The sequence below is a fragment of the Podarcis vaucheri genome, assembly GCF_965113315.1.
Source record: "Podarcis vaucheri genome assembly, chromosome: 8".
NCBI classification, from domain to species: domain Eukaryota; kingdom Metazoa; phylum Chordata; class Lepidosauria; order Squamata; family Lacertidae; genus Podarcis; species Podarcis vaucheri.
The window spans coordinates 4,919,390-4,942,774 of NC_138766.1; the positions used below are offsets into that span (position 1 = coordinate 4,919,390).

Below are 23,385 nucleotides of genomic sequence, written 5' to 3' on the forward strand. Positions count from 1 at the left end.
TTTGGGGCAGGCCCAGCATGGGTACCCGCCACAGTCACCAGGGTCACTGGCCCCGCGTCGTACGAGGTGCTAACGGATGGGGGGCAATGCTGGCGCCGCCACTGCGACCAGATACGGCGACGATTCCCGGGAGAAAACCAGGAGGAGGAAAGGTCAGAGGAGTCCCAAGGGAACAGCGGGGCAGTGAGGCCCATAGAGCAGGAGGGGCCAGCAGGAGAGGCAGAATCAGTAAATACAGAGAGGACCCGTGAGGCCGAAAGGACACCGGAACCAGAACCACGACTGAGCGAGCCGGTTGCACCAGACCAAACAGCCCCATCACAGCCAGCATCCTTGGAACACGAGCCAGAACCTGGAGCCCGGACCAGGGAACACCCCAGGCCGCAACGCACACGTAGGCTGCCGGCGTACCTCGAGGATTATGAATGCGACCTCCCGGGCAGGACTGGAACTTAGAGGGGAGGGGTGTTATGTACTGAGTTCAATAGGATCCAAACTGCAGCAGGCTGATTGGTCCTAGAACAATGCAGCAGTATGATTGGTTGGCAGGAACCACCCAATCCTGCTCCAGATAGAAGTGAATCCACAACCTGATTGGCTTACAGTAGAATTCCAGAATTAACCAATCATGGGCAGCCTATTGTGTAAATAATGTATATAAAGCAGATACTGTGAGGGGACTTTCATTCATTCCTCCTCACCACTATGAGCTGAATAAAGAGCATGAAATCACTTTGCGACCCTGAGTATATTTCAAAATTTGTTTCCAATTGTTTGCTGTGGAATCACTGTGAAATTCATAAAAAGGTAAAGGTAAAGGTACCCCTGCCCGAGCGGGCCAGTCTTGACAGACTCTGGGGTTTGTGCGCCCATCTCACATCTATTGGCCGGGGGCCAGCGCTGTCCGGAGACACTTCCGGGTCACGTGGCCAGCGTGACAACGCTGCTCTGGCGAGCCAGAGCCGCACACGGAACGCCGTTTACCTTCCCGCTGGTAAGCGGTACCTATTTATCTACTTGCCCCCGGGGGTGCTTTCGAACTGCTAGGTTGGCAGGCGCTGGGACCGAGCAGCGGGAGCGCACCCCGCCGCGGGGATTCGAACCGCCGACCTTTCGATCGGCAAGCCCTAGGCGCTGAGGCTTTAGCCCACAGCGCCACCCGCGTCCCCCTAATTCATAAATGGAATCAAACAAACAAGCCCAACAGTCCAACTATGGGGGGCTGGGGGGCACCAGAAATTGCTTGGAGTTGTGACTGAGACACTGCCTTTTCAGTCAAGTACTCACAGTTATGAAATGCTGTTACAAGGAAACTCCTCCAGGTTCAATAACTGCTCAACTTTTGGTGGGCAGTGAACACATTATGCGCGAAGGCCTTGGGAGGGAAGTTACCGCTGCTGCTGTATGTACTTCAAAATTCTACATATTTATACTTTATTTTCAAATGCCCTATATTGTTTTCAAAATCTCTCTGTAAGGTACCATGGGGGTCCTTTGGAACTGAAAGGTGGGGTATGAAGTCTCCTAAGTAACTCTGACAAATGCATAGGTGGGGTAGAACAGCTGGAGATATGAAGTGTTGACTATTACTACTACTACTACTACTACCACCACCACATCCTCAAAGGAAAGCTAGAAATAATTTTCTCTTTCTAACCAGTGCATAACTACCACTTCTGTTAAATATTAGGGTTTTCAATAAGATTAATACAGAATATGTAGTTAAGCCATCACAAAGACCCATAGAAAAGCTCACCATGAGAAATCTGAAGGGCTGCACTCACAAGCTGTGGAAGTGAGTGCGGATGTGAAGTTTCTTCCTTTAATGCACCACGAGGAACTCTTCCTCTTCCGAAAACTTCTCCGCTGACCCATGATGCAGAGGTCGCCCTGAACATTAGAATGTGAACTCTCATAACTACCAGATAGGATTAAACATACAAAGGTTGTTTGTTTGTTATTTACCTACCGCCCTTCATCCAAGGATCACAGAAAGGTTTACAGTATAAAAAACTAAAATACATAGCATAATAACAACGAAAACAATGAAAACACCCACACACATTCAGTTTAAAAGGACATAGATGGTTTACTTAACCGAAGGCCTGGGGAAAGGCCTGGTGCCTAAAGAAGGCTCCCTGAGGAGAGCATTCCACAAATGGGGAGCCACCACAGAAAAGGCCCGCTCTCACGTTATCACCCTCCAGTTTTCAGGCTTTATAAGTCAAAACCAGCAATCTGAATTGGCCTACAGGGCTTTTAATAATGCAGACTCTCTCACCTTAGCTAACAGCTAGCCAATTCTCTTTAGCACTTAAAAAAATAGATTTTTAAATGGTTGACATTAGTAGAGGTAATATTTGATTTATACTAATCAATGTTGGTGACTCCTTAATGGCCAGCTATCAACCTGATTTTTTTGTCAGGCTGCTGCCAGTGACCTCTGGCTGGTTGCCCAGGAATGTACAAAGACATGGAAATGTTTCTTACCGTTTGCTTTCAGTATTTACAGAGAGAGGCTATAGAACCCAGCCTCTTGGATAATGGCACTGTCCCAACTGAATCTCCACCCCCGTCTCCCCCACTTTCTCATTCGTCATTTGCATCATCTCTCCTACAGGTGCTGACAAGTGCCTTCTGTCTTTGTGCTCTTTGCTCTTCTACTTTCAAGTCCTGCCGGGTTCTGGGAGGTGGAGTGTCTGGAATGCTTTCTAAAGACACTGTGTCCATCAGCTGTTGTCCCGTCCCCGTCCCCCCGGATGCTTCCTCCTCCTCTTCTCCCATTATTTCCCAACTTTCGCCCTCATGGCCTCTGAGCTGTGACCTCCCTTAAACCCTTGTTGTAAATCTAAACTGTCTTCCTCTTCCTCCTCCCTGGAAGGGTCAAGCTGGGGAGGCGGTCTCCACCATTCCTCCTCTGCCCAGTCCCTGACAATTTCTGAGAATAAACAAGACATAGATTTAGAAACCCAAATAACATCCAAGGGTGGGGAAGATTTTTCCCACAGGCTGGGTGTGGCTTATGAGGCTTCCCCATCTGGACTGCAACCTCCCCTCCCCACAGTACAGTAATTAGGCTTGAGAAAAAGTATCTTACTGGAACCAGCAAGTGGCTTTTAAAGTCTAATTACTCTAGGGGGTCTGTCTAATTACTGTGGCAAGCTGGCTTTGTTTGAGGGGGGCACAGATAGGGAGGAAATGGTTAACACAATTAGGCATGAAAAAACTTCCTATTGAATCCTAGGCATGTCTACTCACAAGTAAAGGCTGAGTTTAATGGTACTTACTCCTTAAAGTGCAGTGCAGGACTGCCGCCTTAGTGTTAAATACATGAGCTGTTTTGAGCCTTGGCATCAAATGTTCCCTATTTCCCTTCCTCTACAAGAGGAGGAAATTAAAAAGTTTTCAATTGGTTTTTATAACAAACTGCAGTTTCTTAGTTTGTCTGAAATTAGAAAACTGTAGTTTTTACAGATCATAGTTAGTTAAGAAACCAATATATTAAACCAGGATGACACCATGACTTATTAAATAACTATGGTTTGTGCAAACCACCAGTTTTCTGTAATTACATGAAACAGGCAACTGCAGCTTGTTATAGCTAGACCATGAATGGAAGCTTTACATATCCACCCTTTACAAACAAAAGTGGGAGGCAGGAGAGGAGAAGCACAGAAGGGTTCATTCTGGTTTGTACATGTAACACTGAATCAGACCAGTGTCACCAGTTGTGGCAGCGACTATTTTATCTGAGGTTATACCTGTAGATTTGTCAGGTCCCATGATTCATAGTCCTCATCAGTGCATTCTCGAGGAAAAGAAGGGCGGAAATCTACCTTCACTAACTCCCAATCTGAGCGGAAACTTATGTGTCCAAAGATTCTAAGAGAAAGATCAAAAGCTTCAGAATTAGATACCAGTTAAACAGGGGATAAAATGCAGGAGAGTAACACCAATCAATAAGTTCTATTTTGGTTGTTGGGTGTAAAAACGTACGTTGCATTTTCAGACTCTTAGTAGTCACAGTATTTTGTGTACAATTCTATGTATCAGTGGCAAATTGTGTCCCTATCCCTCCCTTCACAGTGCCTGGGGACAATCAGGGCTCACCCACACTTCCGTTTGCCCCACTGATGTCACCCAGGAAAACCCATGGTTTAGCTCTGAATCAGAACAAACAGCAATCAGGGTTAAGGGAAACTGCTCTTACTCATGCGTTCTAGGCAGAGGACAAGCAGAAGTGTGGACGAGTCCTTGTCACTAGGAAAGATAAACAGGGGCAAGTGGTGGCCAATGTCTCCCCCATCCCTGCGTGTATCCTTGTCATCCTCAACAGCCTTCTCTGCCCATCTCTAGGGGATCTTCAGAAGTGAGAATCTGGTTTGCCTGTGGAGGCTGATGTGATTCTTGTAACATGTATGTATACCCAGGTGTGTGCATGAGCACACGCGCGCACACAAACAAGGAATGTCTTCTAAAGGAAACTTCCAACTTTCCCCATGCAGTTTGTGTACTGGTGCAGTAGATTCTACTTACGTCATGACTAAAGTCTCATCTCCAGGCTCACTGAGTAGGCCATCAACAAAAACGGAGATACTGGTGAAGTTATGAGTGCTCCATGTTTGGCCTTCATCGACACTAAACCTGTAAATGAAAAAAAATATTGTTTCTTATTTATTGCAGGTCTTATTTATACAGAATGGTTTGAAAATAAGTACTGATCATCACCACCATTAGAAATAATTAATTAAGCCATAAGACTTTAAAAGCCCATAGTAGTTAAGTTGTGAATGTACGCAAGGAGGATGCGTGAATGTTATACAACAGTATTTTAATTCTTAGGTGCAGATTTTGCTGAGTGATTTTATTGTACTGAACCTTTTGGAGTTTTGTCTATATGCCAATAAAGGTTTGAGACTGAATGTACTGAATCCATCCCCTAAAAGTCATGGAGGAGGAAGACAGCAAAGAAGGGAGAAGGTCACAATGTGTGGATGCCTATTTTGGTTGTTATCCCAGTCAACTAAATCTCTCCACCAGTACATTTCCCTCAAACAACCATATCAGTTCTCCAAATTAGAAATTTAAAATCTTCACATTCCATTGTAGAATAGCATATCTTGCACACTGCACCAGTAAATCAAGGACTGATAAGCATAATTTGCATAGACAAATTATGGTGGTTTAGTATGTACAGCAGTTTCTCTCTGAGTCACGACAGCTGAAGGGATTCAGCCTATAAAAAGAGATGAGAGTCAACTATAGGGAACAGTGAGACCTAAGAATATGTGTTCAGCTGTGCTATGGTTGTTACTACTTGCTTTAGAATAAAGTGTTTGTGATTTACTTCTGTCTTGATTCTTAGACATGCATGTACAGTGGTGCCCCGCAAGACGAATGCCTCGCAAGACGGAAAACCCGCTAGACGAAAGGGTTTTCCGTTTTGGAGGTTGTCAGGGGTTCAGGAGCTGAGGCACAGGAAAGGGAGGAAACAGAGAGCGAAGGGGAGGAATACGAAGGAAACATGAGCGATGACGGCGGCCCGAGATCTCCGAGTCTTTCCAGTGAATCGGAAGATTCACAGAAAGGGGCGCCAGTGGTCAGAGCAAGGGGGGGGGCTTAGGGAGACACCCCAGGAAGAAGGGACCAGAGGGGGCTCAGAGAGCAGCAGTTGGAAATCGGGGCCAGCTTCCCCAACAGGGCGCAGCAGGGAGGAAGGGGGCCAGATATCGGGATCCGGTGACTCGCCACAGGCGGGAGGGCTTGAGTCAGGATTGGCCACACCTCCGTCGGGGAGTGAGGAAACGGTCAAGAGGAAGGTGAAAAGTTGGGCGCGCGCGCCAAGTTCAAATGTGCAGGAAGGCGGCACAGTAAGCAGCCCGGAAAGGGAGCCAGGTCCTAAAGCCCGCCGCAAAGAGGGAGAAGGGTCCGGGGGGTCGGCGTCGGAAGAGTCCAGGAAGGAAGAGACCACGGGGGGCAGAGGGACCCAGAGAAGGAAGGAAAGGCGGAAGAGGTGGAGTAAGGCTAGAGTATTAAGTTGGTGTACAGGAGGCGGGGACTCAGACGGAGGTTCGCCGGTCTAGCTTCTAAGACATAGAGCTGCACGCTGCAGCTTGGAAATGGAAACTGTAACTCAATAAAGACTTTTATAAAGTGGACGCTGGCTAGCGTGATCCTCTGTGAGCTGGGATCTGGAAGCAGCTCTGACAGAGGTGCTTCGTAAAACGAATTTCCTATGAGCTTGCTTCGCAAGACGAAAATGTCTTGTGAGTTCCTGCGGGGCTTTTTTCCTCCCCCCCTTTTCCCAAGCCGCTAAGCCGCTTATCAGCTGATCCGCTAAGCCGCTTAACAGCTGATCCGCTAAGCTGCTAATCAGCTGATCCGCTAAGCCGCTAAACCACTTATCAGCTGATCCGCTAAGCCCGCTAATCCACTAATAGCGCTAATCTGCTAATGGGCTTGCTTCGCAAGACGAAAAAACCGCAAGACGAAGAGACTCGCAGAACGGATTCTTTTCGTCTTGCGAGGCACCACTGTAAATATTTCTTCCAGTATTATAACATCTACTCTGGTAACCTGCTGTGGAAGTTCAGCTTCACATATGATGAAGATGTCCATATTGTTACAAAAGTCAGGTGCCTGCCCCTCTCTCTGTGTTCCTTTGGAAAATAGAAGAGATGGCTGAGACTGTTGTGCTTTAAGAAATATGTTTTTCCACCTATTTACACCTTCAGGCTGCATGGAGGAAGTCCAGATCTCATAGCATGACCCACAGCAGTGCAGGCAACCTTTCGGCTCCCTCTCCAAGATGGATCTCCACCATCCTCCCTCCTTCTCTCTCCCAGCAACCCCTTGCTTGAAAACTTCATTTTCCTGTCCCCTCAAACATTCACCCCATCAACATCTCACCCCTGCAGGCTAAAGGATTCTTCTCCTCAATGGCCCATCAACACTTTTTGTCATGTTAGGTTTGTTCTTCACTAAGCCAGCCAGGTTGCATAAGCCAACCAAGAAATTCCTTTGCAACTTGTATTCTCCTTTCATATCACCAATAACCAAAACCCTAGCATTTGTTAATTTACCTTACATTTTTAACACCATTCAGAGTGCCAGGCATGGACGTCAACCACAAAGGCTGCTCTAGACAGATGTCTATGGAAGGATTACACTATAAGCTGCAATTTAAAAGTTGGTGTTAGCACCTCTCCTCCAGTAATCCAACATGGTGGATTTTATATTAGTCCAGAGTCTGCAAATTTTCTCATATATGTTCTTATCCACACTTACCTTTTGCTCTGTTCTTTCCAGGCACAGGTCCGCATTTAAAAGCTCCATGTTCAAATGTGGTTTTTTCTTGCCTCCAAGCTTTCCCCACAAAAACCCACACTATAGTGCTTAACCAGAGCAAACATCAGTTCGGGTTTTCTGCAGACTGCTGTTTGCTCTGATTGAGCTTTAAAGAGCAGATTTTCACAGGGACTGGAGAGAGCAGAGGAAAGGTAAGCGTGGATAAGCTCTATATTTTTCCAAGTCCTATAGTATTCTGGAGAATCCCAGGTTTATGCACTGGCTGAAGCTGCAGGAGGGTGGGGGGGGAACCCCACCCACAGTTTAAGGGCCTTGCTAGAGAGGACACTAAACTAGACGGTATGCCGTTTAAAAAACATCAATTAAGGGCAGGTGTGGGAGCCGTTTTCATTGGGACTGTGGCTTGGGGAGAGGGGCTAACTGAACAGTGTAGACAGAAACTGTACCATCTCACATACCACTCTCCACAGCTGCTGATAAGTCCAGAGAGAGAAACTTCTATTAAGGCGCAAGGGAGTTTTCCTCATGGAGCTAACAACTGCTACAGGGGAGAGAGATTTTCATTGTGATACAGTTCTGATGACAATCACACTGTGCACCTGTTATAGTTTTTTTGAAAGATGCAGCAGCAAGTGATTTAGTGCAATGTCTCTTTTGGCTCCCAGAGTGTACTCAGACCTTGCATTCTCTAGTATCTCTCAGTAGATTCTCTTTCATCCCCACCTTTAAAAAACAGAATTCATGAAGAATTAGTACGTTCTGGAATCCTGCCTAACTCAAAAGCTTGGTATAGGGCTCTACACTAAATATAGGAGCACAGGGCTGCAAAGGAGTCTCCAGTGCTCATCCAAATCTGCAGCCTATTCCAAGGTCCCCCATGCGCCAACCCTATGCAGCTTGACCCAGGCAATCCAGTCCAGGATGAAACAAAGTTTTCTCACGCCACACCAGACACAAACATATAACTCAAGGAATAATTAATTTTAAAAAGTTTGAATGACTCAAGGAAATATTGCCATCAACACAAGAAAACAAAGCAAGCACTGTACAGAAACATGACTTAGCTGCTTTAACTTGGGGAACAGTCCTTCACAGTCTTAACCCCTACCCACTGTAACACTATTCAGGTGATCCTCATGCCTACAATGAATATTTATAGAAGGGGAGTAGGATGGTAGTGATGTCCCATCCCTCAGTTACTCAACTTCACAATACGGTCTGTGCAGCATGCATGTATGTTTGTACATGTGGCTGGGTATCCTACAAAAAGTGTGATGATCATCTCAGTGAGTAGAGTTCATATCTTACCTAAAGGAGGTTTCACTGGGATCAAAGCACTGCCCAGTCAGCATCCTGCCTCTGTCTGCAACAGACTCTGATAACCCAGAGGAAGCAAGCTCAACAAAAAGCCTGCCCCATCTATGAATGATCTTTGTATCATTCAGAGAGGTCCGGTGTTTATTACTGCATCAATATAACCAAACCATCATCTTTGCAGAGCAAATATTAGATTAGTAAATTCTTGGAGGGGAAAACTCATATCAACCAATGGAATAGACTTGTTCCTGAAAATGGAAGTTTACTGTAGAATTACTTGAGTATTTTCAGTGGAATAGAGGTGTCTTTGATGGCCACAATCACTCCACCATGATCCAGATACAAGATGTGATGCTCCTCTTCAAAGACCTAGAAAGCAGGGGGGAAACCCAATAAATGACCATGCTTTGGGCTGGGGTGGGGAATGTATTACTAAAGTATCCCATGCTATATATTTAATTATTAATGAAATGTGTAGACCAGTCCTTAAAACACTGAAAAGGTTACACATTTCCTTGAACTGACTGTATATTGTGCTAGACATGTTTAAATACATAAGAAATATTTGAATATATGGGGTGGAATTCTGTGTCTATGGTGCTTATTCCATCAGAGCAAGCATTCTATTCGGAACAATCTCCCCTATTGTTCCCCAGCTCACAGCTCTGTGAGGCTCTCCCAATCTTTCAGAGCAGATTGAGGTAGGGTGAATTGCATGAGGCAAATGTTTGCACTGGTCACTTTATATTCCAACTTTACCAGAAGCAATCCCCCAAGGAAGAGTGGATGGGATAGCAGTATTAGTCTGACTAGGGGAGCTCTACAGCAATAATATGAGAAGAGACGCCTGAGCCAGTTAAGGAAATGGAGATAGCAATCTACACAACATAACAGATTCATTTTCCTTACTTGTCTCCAGGTTTTGCCACAGTCAGATGTTATATACATTTCTTCTTTATATTCAACAAGCTGGGCACCCAGATTGCCTGGGAACAAAGGCAAAATAGGCAAGGGTTACTCGTGGTTATTTGTTCCGAAACACAAGAACCCATCTACCCCACAAGCAAGGGGCTTTCATCTTATGATGAGAATTAGCCTCACAAAAGCTGTGAAAGGCTGTCTATGTCTTCCAGGTTCCCAACAGCAACCCCAACACCCATAATGAGTCAGGCAGTTCTGAAGAATTACATTTAAAGACTTTACAATTACCAGACCATTTAAGTGCATGACTGAAATGGAATGACTAGTGGTCCAAGTTCTGTCTCAAAGCAGAATATCTTCTTTCCTCTGCCAGGGGCTTGCTCAACTTTGGCTGCAGAGAGCTGCCCTTATTCTCTCTCGTGTTAAAGTAATCCCTTCTTGGCATAGCCTCAATGCTAAGTTGCATTAACTATTCCCTCTCCTCGTATGAGAGCCTCTTAAAAAATTGCATATGTCATTTTAATAGCAATAGCAATAATAATATTTATACCCCGCCCATCTGGCTGGGTTGCCCCAGACACTGGGTGGCTTCCAACACATAAAAAATCATTTTAATCACTTATGTTGATTAAGCATGCCTGGTTCCACATATGTGCATATTCCTCTCTGTTACACCCCATACACTGTCTGGTGTAGAGAAGTACTTTATGAGAACGTAAGAACATAAAAATAGCCTGCTGGATTACCCTCTCTCCTCCAGTGGTTTCCACCCACTGTTAACTGTGGATAGCCCCCTCCTCCATGAATTTGTCTGCCATGGGTCAAGAGTCTGCTTCACCTGCTGAGCAGCAGCCTGAAGAACGGAAACACAGAGAGGAACTGTGTCTCTGCTGTGGAGGCTGGGGACATTCATCGTTCCTGACCAGACCTTGCTGCTTCTTACTTCTCGTGACCTTGGACCCTCGGCTTTCTTGACTCCCAGACCATCTGACTATGTGATACTCCTGACCTTAGGACTGGACTGGACCTTGTATACAGACTCTGCCTTCAGGCAAGGACCCCACTGAGACTTGGCTGGCTGGCTGGCTTCTCCCTCCACTAAGCTCTGCCGTGGCTGGAAGCCCAAGACCACGACAGCCTAATTCTCTTTTAAAGCCATCTAAGTTGGTGGCTGTCACTGCCTCTGGGGGAGCAAGATCCAAAGTCTGACTATGCCCTACGCAAGGAAGTACTTTCTTTTACCTGTCCTAAATCTTCCAACATTCAACTTCACTGGATGCCCGTGAGTTCTAGTGTTATGCAATGCATAATTTTATAAACTTGTACCATGTCACCTCTCACTTGCCCTTTCTCTAAACTAAAAAGTCCCAAGCACTGCAACCCTTCTTCATAGGGGAGTTGCTCCACCCCCTTGATCACTTTGTTGCTGTTTTGTTGTTGTTGTTTTACGGATACTTTTAAAATATTTATTGTAAATCGTTCAGAGGTTTCATTTCAATCAACATTTTGTTAAATAAAATAATTGCAGAATGAAAACAGGGCCACAGTGTTCAGACTCAGCATGGAAGACGAAGGGCGGCCAGAATTAGTTATCAAATAGGCTGAGCCCCTCCCAAACACAGCACCCCAATCCTGGAATGCACTCTACAAATTCACCCCAATTTTGTTATGGAACATAGCAGGATGCAATTCTGATTAAACTGAGTAAACCTGACTAGGACTGGGCTGTGTGGCAACTTTGTATAAAACCACACTCACCACTATTAATTGCTATATTTAATCTAGTTTAATGAGCTTTTTTGTTATTTCCTCTGGGACCTTTCCAGGAATGGAAATTTCCTTAGTCATCCTTTTTCTATTTGCAACTAATGCAAGTGATGTGCATTTCTTACAGAGGTGCCCTTTTAAAAAAAATACTGAACTTTCATTTCATTATTTCCCTTAATTTTAGTTTTCAGATGGCCAGAGAGTTTTACTTTGGTCCTTCTGGGGGTTACCCCATCTCCCCCCCCCCCCGAGATGCTGTGTTATTTAAAATAGCAGACAACATTTTTTCACTGGAATGCCCCAAGACAATGTAAAATTCAGAGCATTTCTTAAGGGTGAAGGAGAATAGCAGCTATTAGGATGGGTCTCTGAGGTTAGCTCACTGCCACCATTGCCACTCCTGAAGGTAAGCCCCCAACTCTGAATGGTACCAATTTAGAGCAAATAGATACAAATGTGAGTAACAAGAACCATTTTCATTCACATTCTTTTGATACTCTGTGTGTTCTTTTTGAACGAATTAAAATTGAACTGAATGAATCCCATTTGATTTAACTGTTAATTCATTCTGAAAAGAATGCCCAGCCTAATTAAGATCAAGGACAAAATTAGTTTTTCTCCAGTCTTCTAGGAGGAAACTGGTTTCCCAGGAGTTCTGCTATGACAGCAAAGAAACTGGGAAAGCTCACCCGGCCTGGACACTTACCAGGTCCTGCTCATCTGAATTAATTTGCGATTAACAATGTATCCATGAGCATGCTTTTGGTTGGCCTCATCATTGTTTGGATCAATGTGGCTAAGTATCATGTCGCAACTTTCCTTCTTTGTGAAGTCAGAAGTTGAGCAGTCTCAGTAATTCAGGCTTGCCCCGAGTCTCTTCTTCCAAGCTGAACAATGGTCCCACTGTACTGCGTTGGCTTCCGCCTGTTTCTAACAAGCCACCCTCTGCCTTTACTTTCCGATTCTGTTCTGGCAAGCTTGTGCTACATCAGTGTCCACTTCCTTGAAATTTATTCTATAGACAGTAAGTCTATACAAACAAACAGTAAGTTTTCATATAATTCTGAAGATTCCTATGCGGCCAGTTTAGTTTTCTGCCATTCTTTCCCCTCACTAGTGTGTGTCGCTGGTATCACACTTCAAAAATGAAGCACTTCATTCAACAGGGGTTTACTTTCTTTCAGTGCTTGTAAAAATCCACTTTCTGAAATACAATTCAATATATTTTTGCTGTTTCATCTTCTGTCTTGATGCCTATGTTGACTGTCTCCTCCAAAGTGACTTCCTATTGGTCAGACCCAGAACTTTAATTGCACAGCCTCTGGCTGTCTCTTCTGACTACCAGAGAACAGAAGGCTTTTTGCAGTGTGTATATAGGCCGCTGCCTCTCTCTCTCGACGCCTTCAAAAGTAACTTTCCAGATATGAGAGACACCCCATTTCACTTCAGTAGTAAGAACTACATTTTAAATTCTAGTTTGCTCCTCGAACTGGTATAAAACAATACATATGACTAACAGGAAGCCACTAGTTGTCTCTTGCTGGGCGGCACAATTTACCACAAGCATCAACACAAAAGTTGATGTTTTCTGATCAGTCGCTGAGCTTGCATCTTCATCCTACACTTTGACAATGGTCCTACACTTATTGTGTTCTGGCCTTGATCACACACATGCCTCTAAGTTTTGTAAGACCAGGAACATAAAAAAAAACACTGCAAGCCAGTCCAAGAAGCAAAGTAAAGAAAGATCCAGGGCACAAATGCATGGAATATTCTCCAGTTGCAGGACCTTCCCTTCTATGTGCCATGAGGTCAGGTGAGGGAGGTCTTGAGCCAAAGGTCTGTTCCCAATCTCCCTGCACACGGATGTAAGGCCTCAACTGGTTCTAAGAATTATTTTGTGCAAAATCTGAGGAGAGAATGAGGTGCTAGAATTCTGCACAATACTGCTCCAGACGACTTTGAATGCTCCCACAGAACAAACTCAGGCATATTAAAGAGAGGGCTATGCCTTCTGATATGCTAGGTTTTGATACTCCTACTTAAAAGAAAAGTAATTAATTTGGGTCCAGGGAGCATTCAAAAAGATTATTACTCTCACCTGCTGTATAAAGTGATTATACTCATTCTGCATTAAAATGCTATATGTGGTGCTCTGCGGAATACCCTCCTATCAGATGTCAAGGAAATAAACAACTACCTGACTTTTAGAAGACATCTGAAGGCAGTGCTCAGAGAGGCTGGGGGAACCCAGTCAGATGGGAGGTATATAATAAAAAATAAAGTTATCATTATCATTATCATCATCATCATCATCAGGGAAAGAGCTCATCCACACTTCTGTTTGATCCGTTCCTAGAAAGCAAGGGTCCCAGTGGTTCCACGGGAATACCTGCTCTTTAGCAAAAGATCTGAACAAATGGCAATCCAGGGGAAACCTGAAGTGCTGTTTGCTCCAACTGAACACTAAAGAGTGGTTTTCCCTAGGGGAAAGCAGCAAGAGAAGAGGAAGTGTAGATAAGTCCAGGGCTCCCTGTGACCTCAAAAGGGCTTTGCCTTTTGTGTCTTGTTTTTTAATTGTAGGCTAACTTGTTTCTTTTTTTCCTTTTAATTCATACAGTGCAGCTTCAGTCACTTTCAAAGTAATTAATAATGAACAGATTTGCATTCAATATTCATTCATTTAAATTTTTTTACTGAGAGGAAAGGGGGATTGGAAAAATTATGTGGAAAACACTTCCATCGTGAGAATATAATTTTTAACCCTGTTTGGCGTTGCGGGGGTTCCCTGTTTTTCTCCAGGTGGTTGCTACAGTCTCTTTCCTGGTTTAGTCACATGTGTGATCCAAGCTTAGCAGGACCAGGTTGACATCACTACACTACAGAACATAGCCAATAATATTTGGCAATGTGCTATCACTGAAGGGAAATGAAGTCAACTGAGAGAGAGGGCAAGAAAAAGGTAGTGCACTGAATAGGCAAATATTTTTTCCCAGTGGCTCTGATGATTCTGATGTTGTATCAATGGCGCTTTTGGTTCACCCCTTGCAAGCAACACTACAGTGGCAGGGCCTTGGGAAAGTGTCTGCAATCAGTTACTCCAGGCGTGGAGCACTAAGGGAAAGAGCCAGGTTGTTTGTTCAGACGGAGCTGAATCACCTTACACCAAGCTAGGGCAGCAGAAATTTAACATGGATAAATTTATCATGGCAAAAAGCATTTGCATGCACTTGGTTAATTATGTTCCACAATATCTCGGTCTGTCTTCAAACTTCAGTTATTTCATACGTGAACTACAGTAGTGAAGAGGAAGAGGAGGAACAGACAGATTCAGTCCTTCACCCCCAGCTTCTGCCTCCCACCCCCGCTTTCACCCCACTGTCCCATCTCCCCTTCTGCTCGTGGGATTGTTTCTCTTGCTCCCACTGGATGTTCTGCACTCAGGGCAAGAGTGCAAGGGCTGTGGGTCTGTGAACTGCACAGCGTCATGTGGCTTTCCCCTGGGCTCTCTCTCTCCTCCTGGGTGCAGTGCGCTTGGTGCTCAACTTGCCTGGAGAAAGAGGGGAACACAACACTCCACACAGCACCCAGTGGCTCCCACCTTCCTCCTACCAAGTGCTTGTTGCTGCCACTGCCTCTTCTTTCCCTTGTCAGGAATAAAAAGAATGAGATACACTGCATTTTCCTCTCCACCAAGGGTGTGGCATCCAGGGACGCGGACTTATAAAAAATATTGGGGGGGCCGGGAAAGCTCGTGAAATGTAAATAAGCTCATGAATATGCAAATAAGCTCATGAATATGCAAATGAAGTGGCGCCACCCCCTCGTGAGCGAATAGGGGAGAGCGTGCTGCTGCCTATTAATCAGCTCCGGAACAGCTGATATGCGGGAAACCTGGGGCTAGAGGCAGAAGCCCCCGCCCCCGGGGATTCCCCTGTTCTCGCGGGGGACGGCCGGGGCTCTCCAGCTAGGGCGCGCGGCTGGCTGGCTGGCTGGGGAGGGAGCAGGTGGGGAGGAGGCGGGGGACGGCAGCAAGGGCGCCCGAGATTATTGGGGGGGCTGAGCCCCCCCAAAAATTTTTTTGAGGGGGCTCAAGCCCCCTCAAGCCCCATGGAGTCGGCGCCTATGGTGGCATCTGTGGTGATGGCATCAACAGGTACAGCAAGGTAAAAGCAAGACAGAGGAGAGAGCCCCATCCTTGGTCATTTCTGTGCTGCTTTATTCTTCAAGCACAATGAAAATAACCAGGCACACATGAAGTAAGTTAACTGCTTTATATGGATAGATAATATGCAATGGAGAATTGGTTAAATGTCATATAATATTATGTAACTTTTTGATCAATGAACACCAAACACAAAGTGCACTCTCTTTTTTTACCTGCCCCCATTATGAGTCCTGGCGCTGTATCCTTGGTATGAACCATTCCTGACACATATGGATTGTCTGGCCAGCGGAGATGGAGGTGAAGGTGGCAATCAGGCTATAAAGATAACAAAGAAAAGTCTTTGTTTTTAGCAGAATGGCAGGAATGCCTCTAATTTTTGAAACAGCCACACACTATGGGTAAATGGTATGTAATGATAGCTCTCTCTGGAGAGACAAGGGTAATTATTTCATGAAGACACACCTATTAGTACAGCTACTATTTCTGCTTTGACTACTGCTCCTGTGCTGATGTAATGTGCATTAATGCCAACAGCACAGTGAAGCAGACCCTGCTGTACTGAGATAATACTAAGAGCATTAGCACTGTTAGATTTTGGTGGTCTTTGAAAAAGTCACCCATCCTTTGCTTAATCAGATTGAAATTGTAGCAGGAAAAAACATCAAGACACAATCAACTAACTAACCAGCAAAAATGTGTTGTCACAGGGATGTTTTACATAGTCACCATAGTCACTTTGAGAAATATATTTTAAAGAGAATTCTCCTAGTTCAGGGTAATTCCATTTATACTTCTTTCTGCACTGGAGTAAGACATATCTCCCATATATATCAGACAACCCCGTGGTTTTCTACTGTATCTAATTTCTTCCTCCAGGCTTGGAAGTGACTGTGATTATTACAAGTAAATAAAGAAGATTCATTGCAAAATCAAAGGTAATATCCCTGTTACTCACACCCTTCTGCTTCCAAAAAAATAAAAATAAAATGCAAGGGTTAACCAATCACATTTTTCCAAAGATGATAATGTGTGGTCATCAGTTGTAAACTATGCTTCTTCTTATTCACAATTTATTTATCATTGATATTTCTATCCTGCTCTTCACCCTAAGGGTGCATCAATGGAAATAAAAAGCAATAATAATCAAAATCTGTAATAGAAACATTACATTTCCACAGATCCACAGTTGATGATTAGAGGATCTGACAAAAAAATACTTTCTGCATTTTTTTCAACAAAGAATCACTGTCCAAAGAATCACCCTCTCAGTAATTCACTGGAGTCTCTTCAAGCTTAGATCTGGGACTTCACAATGTATTAAGAGAGGGGTCAGCTACACTTCCGATTGTCCTGTGTCTAGAAAGTTTGGGTCCCAGCAGCTTTCCCCTTGCCCTGCTCCTTTCCCAAGGGAAACCCACTCTAAATCGGAGCAAACATCAATCCGGAGAAAACTTGTAGTTTGTTCCAGCTGAGAGCTAAAGATTGGTTTTCCCGGGGGGAAAGCAATTGGTCAAAAGGAATTGTGGATGAGCCCAGATATGATCTGTCAAACTCATTTTTTCTCAGTTTCACATTTTCCCAACATTAAGTTCAGTTCTCCACATTTCTGCAGCAGTCTGTGATTTTCACAACTCTTTTTTAAAAAAGGTTCTCATTAAAATTCATCAGAGAATCTCTTCTAACAGATACATATCTGTATGCAATTTCCCCCCAAAACAGTGCATACACTATTCTCACTAATATATGCATTTATATGCACACTTTACCCCCAGTAAATACATTTTAAATGCTGTATTGTTTTTAACACTCGATTGGGGGAAACTCAGCCAGATGGGCAGGGTTTAAATAATAATAATAATTATTATTATTATTATTATTATTATTATTATTATTATTATACACACTACTTGGTTGGAGAATGGCATTGCAAAATATCAATTGCAAAAGCGTGAATTTCAAAGGATGACTGCATTTCAATGGATTGTTTCAGAACGTGCAAATTAGGTGGGGGGGGGGATCAGAAGCTGCTTTAGGGTACTTCACCCCCTTTTGGCTCCCTAACCCACAAAACAGCCGCTCACAGCCTCTCCTGGACCTGGGCTCTCTTGAGGCTGAGTTTCAAACAACTTCCTCTTTTGCCACTCTTTCTTCGCTCCTATGCTGCCCCTACCCTCCATTTCCACAAGTTCCTACTTCTTCCTGTGCATTGCCTCTGTGTGTTCTAAGGTCCTTAAGCATTTTAGCATGACTCATGCTCCCTGCCTGTTCAGCATTTAGACACACCCCGCCCCCGCCACCTCTACTGTCAATGGCAATAAGGTCAATGGCCTTGCCCTAAGGACAGGATAAATTTCCCTCTTGCTCTTATCCTTGGCCCAGTATCTCCTCAGCAACCTGCCTCTCCCCCCCCCCCAACGCTCTTGCCTTTTCTTCCTACCTTCCTTCCCTTCTGATTCTTGCTTTTACTTCACTACTCTCTCCCCTTGTCCTCCAGCAGTCCCATCTCGGTTCCCTAACTCCAAGTTTCTCTTTCTCCTGGTTAGACACCTCATCAGGTTTTCCTATTCTATGTCCTCCACACAGCTACCCCTGTTCTTGGGTGCTTCCACACTAGACATTAACTTTGGAATTGCCATGCTTCAGTCACTCACTTTTTATGGGACATCCACACAACAGTGTTATCCAATCATTGGCACCCAGTATTTTTCCTGTGCCAATTCTGTTCCTTTCTTCTGCCTTTTGTCAGACCATAGAAAGTCCACTTTTTTTTGAAGAATGGAAGAACAGTGCAATTCTCATTGACGTACATGCCCTTAGGACTACACTGTCTCCTTTTTTTTTTTTTAAAGCATGAGATTTGAAATAGGCAGTGAGGTTTGGGGCAGATGAACACATCACAGTTCAGCACACCTTCATTATAATATATGCAGTGACTGGCATTTTATTGTCCCTTTATTTGTCTACCTTAATCAATATTTTAATCAGAGCTAGAATGCTTCTCTAGCTATACTTGTTACTTAAAGTGAAAGAGTGTTATAGGACTATAATCCTATCATTCTAATTGCTTTTAAAAATTATAGTGCTATAACATTAAGTTATAATGATATTGCACTATAGTGTTGCAACATTATAACTCTATCTATATACAGTGGTACCTCTGGTTACGGACAGGATCCGTTCTGGAGGCTTGGCCGTATCCCGAAAAGTCTGTAACCGGAGGCGTGCTTCTGCGCATGCGGCAAAACCCGGAAGTATAAACTTCTGGGTTTGCCGTTTTCACAACCCAAAGTTTACATATCCAGAGGGATACGTAAGCAGAGGTACGACTGTACTAATAATTCCTGTGTTTATATTTATGTAGCTAAATTGCACCAAGAGTGGCAGATTTAGGATAATCCCAAGGTACACACAAGTACAAAAAATCCGAAAGGAAAAACAGAAGGGGAGGCTGCCCTAACAGCCCCATAAGATCAGGCATGACAGCAGCTGTAGTTCAGGTTCTCCAACCCTGCTCTAAGGTCTGTGTGAACCTGATTTCCAAACAAACTGGTGTTCTGTATCAACTCAGACTGATGGAAACATTCTGCAGCTGACTCCATAGATAAAATACTTACGAGTATTCCATGACATCTCTTCAGCACAAAACACAATCCCTTAATCCATAACAGTTTAGAAAAACACAGTAACCAATCCTCATATAGGGGGGGAAGTGTGGGAAATAAAGCAAAAAAAGTCCTCCTCGTGCGTTCTGTGATATAAGCGAGGAGAGGACCTGCGGGATCAAGCACACTAGCTCTGCCCTTCGCCCCCGTCCTCACCAACCTCCATGAACTGGAGAGCCAGTGAGGCATTGTGCTTAGAACGTCAGACTGTGACCTGCAAGGGACCAGGGCTCGACTTGTCCATGAAGCTCAATGGGTGACTGTTGGCCAGTCAGCCTAACCTGCCTCACAGAGTTATTATTGTGAGGATTAAACAAGGAGGGGTAGAGCAGTGTTTCCCAACCACTGTTCCGTGGCACACTAGTGTGCCGCGAGATGTTGCCTGGTGTGCCGCGGGAAAAATAAAAAAATGCGAAAGATTTTTTTTTTTAAAAAAAAGTCAAATTTTCGATTGGGGCGCCGTCACTAGATGACCCCTGGGGTTCCCTCCCTCCCTCCCGCTCTGCGCCTCCCTCCTCCTCCTCCTCCGGGGAGGCCCTTCCTGGCTCTCGGCCAAGGCTTGGCGGCTGCCACTCACTCACTTGCTCGCCCACCCGTCCCTCCATCCCTGCACCCGGCCTCTCCCCCTCCGTCCCCGGCGCGGGGGCTGCCGGAATCCGTAGTCCCCTCGCCCTTGGGCTCCGCGCCCGCGCGGGGTGTGCGAACTACGTTTCCCAGCGTGGCCTGGCGGGCCGGGCGTTTTGTTTGAAGCACTCTTCTCCCGGCCATGGAATGAGTGCGGCGGCGGCCGGGCAGGCAGGGGCTCTTCCGCGCAGACCCCACACAGCCTGCCTGCGCCCCCGCAGAGAGCGGCAGGATGGAGCCCGGGGATCCCCGCGGAGGCGGAGCGGCGGAGGCGGAGGCTGCCCCCCAGGTAGGGCTGCGTCGGGGGGGGGTTTATTTTTGCAATGCTGCATCCGCGCCGGAGGGGACGCATCGGACCGCGGGGAGACCCCTTGGCGGGCGTACAAGGCAATGCATGCGTGCAGGCGTTGCATGGAGTGCAGTGCAATGCAATGGCAACGCGGCACCCTGCATGCGTGCATGCAACTTCCACCGGCGCTCCGGACTTGGCAGGTGAGGGGGGTCCCCAGTGGGCGGCAGAGAGAGCCGGGAGGGCGAAGGGGAGCCGGGGGGGAGCAGCGCTGCTCCCCGAGCCGAGCCCGGGGGGAAACTTCGGCGTCGTTGCGCCGGGTGTTGGAAGCGGAGGCTGGCGGGGGCCCCTCACCTGCAAAACCTGGTCGCCTCTCATATATTTTGTGCATTGCATTCATCGCCCGCTTTCTCCTCCAAGGAGCTCCCGGGGGCGCGCGTGGTTCTCCCCGTGTTATCCTCGCAACAACAGCCCTGCGAGGTGGGTCAGGCGAGTGGCCCAAGGGAGCACCCAGGGATTGTCCTGGCCAGGTGGGGTGATTTGAACCCTGCTCTCTGCCCGGTCTTCGTCCTCATTTAGCCCCCACATGTGCATGACTGTGCATGACTGAGGTTTTTCCCCCTCGTCTTGGCTATGGTGTCAGTCTGTGCTGTTAATTAATGGGGTTCTGCCTTCGGAGAAGATGAGCCAGCCCTCAAGGAGGTGATTATGTAATTTGCTAGCAATTCATGTCCCTCCCGGCGTGACGCTGCGCGCTGACGTCACGGGGCTGTAATGGTGGTGTGCCTCGAGATTTTTTTCATGAAACAAGTGTGCCTTTGCCCCAAAAAGGTTGGGAAACACTGGGGTAGAGCCATGTATGCTGCCTTGAGCTCCTTTGAGAAAAAAGTGGGATATAAATGTAAATGAATGAATGAATGGTCTGAAATGGGGAGACTCCTATGCTCACAGATGCTCCCCTTGCTACATTACTCATGTAGGCTCTCCAAGTAATGGGGGAAACCTGTTTTCAAATTGCATAGGGAACCTACAAAAATACAGGAGGTTCCCTGCTTCAGACAGTCGTTCTTCAACTTAACGGAGGGGGACAAGGCGGGGTCACAGATAGTGTGCTTGTCCTCACGAACAAGATTCACATGTGGAATTTCCAGATCACCATAATGCCCTAATAGGGCTAAGATACAAAGGGGGAAATGTGCAGCAGCTTCAGAGCTGTTATCCTTTACAATTACCATCACCACCATATGAGTATTATTATTCCCATGTTCCAGGCAGAGGGGCAAGGCTGAGAAAGAATGATGGCAAATTAATTACATATATTTACATGCATTATGGTGCCTTTACTCTGAATTGTAAGGAAGATGAAAGGATGGAGGAAAGTTAGATGGATTACTGTCAAGAGGTTGGATAGCTATCTGTCATGGATGCTTTAGCTGATATTCCTGTATTGCAGTGGGTTCGACTAGATGACCCTTGGGTCCCTTCCAACTCTGCAATTCTATGATCCTATGATTCTAAAATCATTACAATACATTTCCTATACAAGAGAGGCTGGTGCTGAAGCCCATGTCGCGGCAGCCCCCACTTCCTCCTGTTTAGTGATCAAGTTCCGCCTTTTGTCCCAAATGCCAAATCATGCCCTTTGGAGTTTTATTTTGTTTTAAATGAAAATTAGTGAAGTAGAAACAATTCAATCCCATATGGCCCAAATGTAAGCAGTGAATAGTAGTAATTAGTCTGGCCTAATGACAAATACTAATGGTGAGCTGCCCAGAGTGGCTGGGAAACCCAGCCAGATGGGAGGGGTATAGATAATAAATTTATTGTTGTTATTATTATTATTATTCTTAATAAAAAAATTCCTTCCAGTAGCACCTTAAAGACCAACTAAGTTAGTTCTTGGTATGAGCTTTCGTGTGCATGCACAATTCTTCAGATACTTCTTCTTTATTATTCTTATTACTGATTCAGAACACATAAATCTTGATTTCTTTTATTTGAGACTGCTACCTTTCAGAAATCTAAGTTAATATAATATTTTAACACAGCTCTCAATGGACCTGAAAATTTGTATGTGACTGGCCATTTAAACAAAATTAATGGGGTTGTTGAGTTTAAACTTTTGCTGCTTTATGTTACAGCATGAATCCAGTTTTTCATTTTTTTTTATTTACATCAATTCTATGAAACAGCAGTAGAAGAAGAAAAACTGCATAGTCTCAAGGGACGCTGAGCTTATAGAAGAAAGACACATCCAAATTTCATATTCAAATTTCCTGGTCATATGATGCAAGAACAAATACTGTTTTGCTTGAAAGATATTGAAAATTATTTTCTCACTCATTCTAATTCAGATTTGTATATTTGATCAATCAAAACTTGTTCCAAATCCAGGTAAATTCCAGAGCTGGAGACTCAATCTGAACATGCAGAAGAACCACAAGGTGTAACTCCTGCTGTCCTGGGTCCCTTTCAGACGGCATCCCTGGGGGCTGAGGAATGTAACCGTGCCTAGAAAAGTTGCACGTCAGGAGAAGAGTTCAAGGCTGGCCTTCTAGCATTTTATGTGCAGGGAATTGTCTCATGGAGGAACATTAAACTGTGAAATTCTTCATCTGGAACTTGAAAAGGTACTAGGAAAATTGGATTGTTATGCTGAATGTTTAGATTAATTCCTGAAAATCTGAACAAACATTTTAGGGTGGGGAAAAACCCAACACCTGTAATATATTATAACTATTTTTGCCATTACAAATTAGGGGTGGAGATGCTTACCGGTTTGCAGTCAACTGGTTTACCATTCATATCAACAGCTGGCGGTGTAAGATAGTCCCAGTTACGGCCTTTGTTGAATGTTATAAGAGTGGTAACTTTTCCATCTATTTTTTGATTAGCCAAAAACACTCCTTTGACTCCCCTAATCTACATTGCAAACACAAAATGTAGGAAGGTTAATAAGCAGTATTCACAGCCTTCTCTAACATATATTTAATGGCAGTATTTTGCTACTGAGTAACAAAAAAGTGAGTATGCCAGTTGCTTATCTACATAACCATTTATTTTTATATCACTGAAAGTTCTTTAGATTAAATAATGTGAAATCCATGGTCATGCCCTCCAATCCAAGGGCCAATTTGGGCATGTGATAACTGTACCAGATGCAGAATAAGTATTTCACATGCCTAAGACTGAGTATTCCGCTAAGCATAGGGACAAAGGATGGGTCTAGAGATCTGTCCTTCTGTCTATGGCTAAACTGTGCTCAGGATATATTGGGCACTAAATTTTAGCTGTTTAAATAATGTGCAAATACCTTAAATACTTTGGGA

At 44.9% G+C, this 23,385-nt stretch overlaps 1 protein-coding gene across 1 annotated transcript in view; it reads right to left on the reverse strand.

Moving 5' to 3' along the window:
- Window positions 1-23,385, reverse strand: part of SORCS2 (sortilin related VPS10 domain containing receptor 2) — a gene marked incomplete at its 5' end in the record, with an annotated part of 143,908 nt that overhangs the window by 38,935 nt on the left and 81,588 nt on the right. Inside the window, 7 exons of the mRNA XM_082234236.1 lie at window positions 1,757-1,890; window positions 3,762-3,882; window positions 4,537-4,644; window positions 8,903-8,994; window positions 9,535-9,611; window positions 15,694-15,796; window positions 22,832-22,978. Coding sequence (XP_082090362.1) covers window positions 1,757-1,890; window positions 3,762-3,882; window positions 4,537-4,644; window positions 8,903-8,994; window positions 9,535-9,611; window positions 15,694-15,796; window positions 22,832-22,978 — 782 coding nt within the window. The remainder of the gene's footprint in view (window positions 1-1,756; window positions 1,891-3,761; window positions 3,883-4,536; window positions 4,645-8,902; window positions 8,995-9,534; window positions 9,612-15,693; window positions 15,797-22,831; window positions 22,979-23,385) is intronic.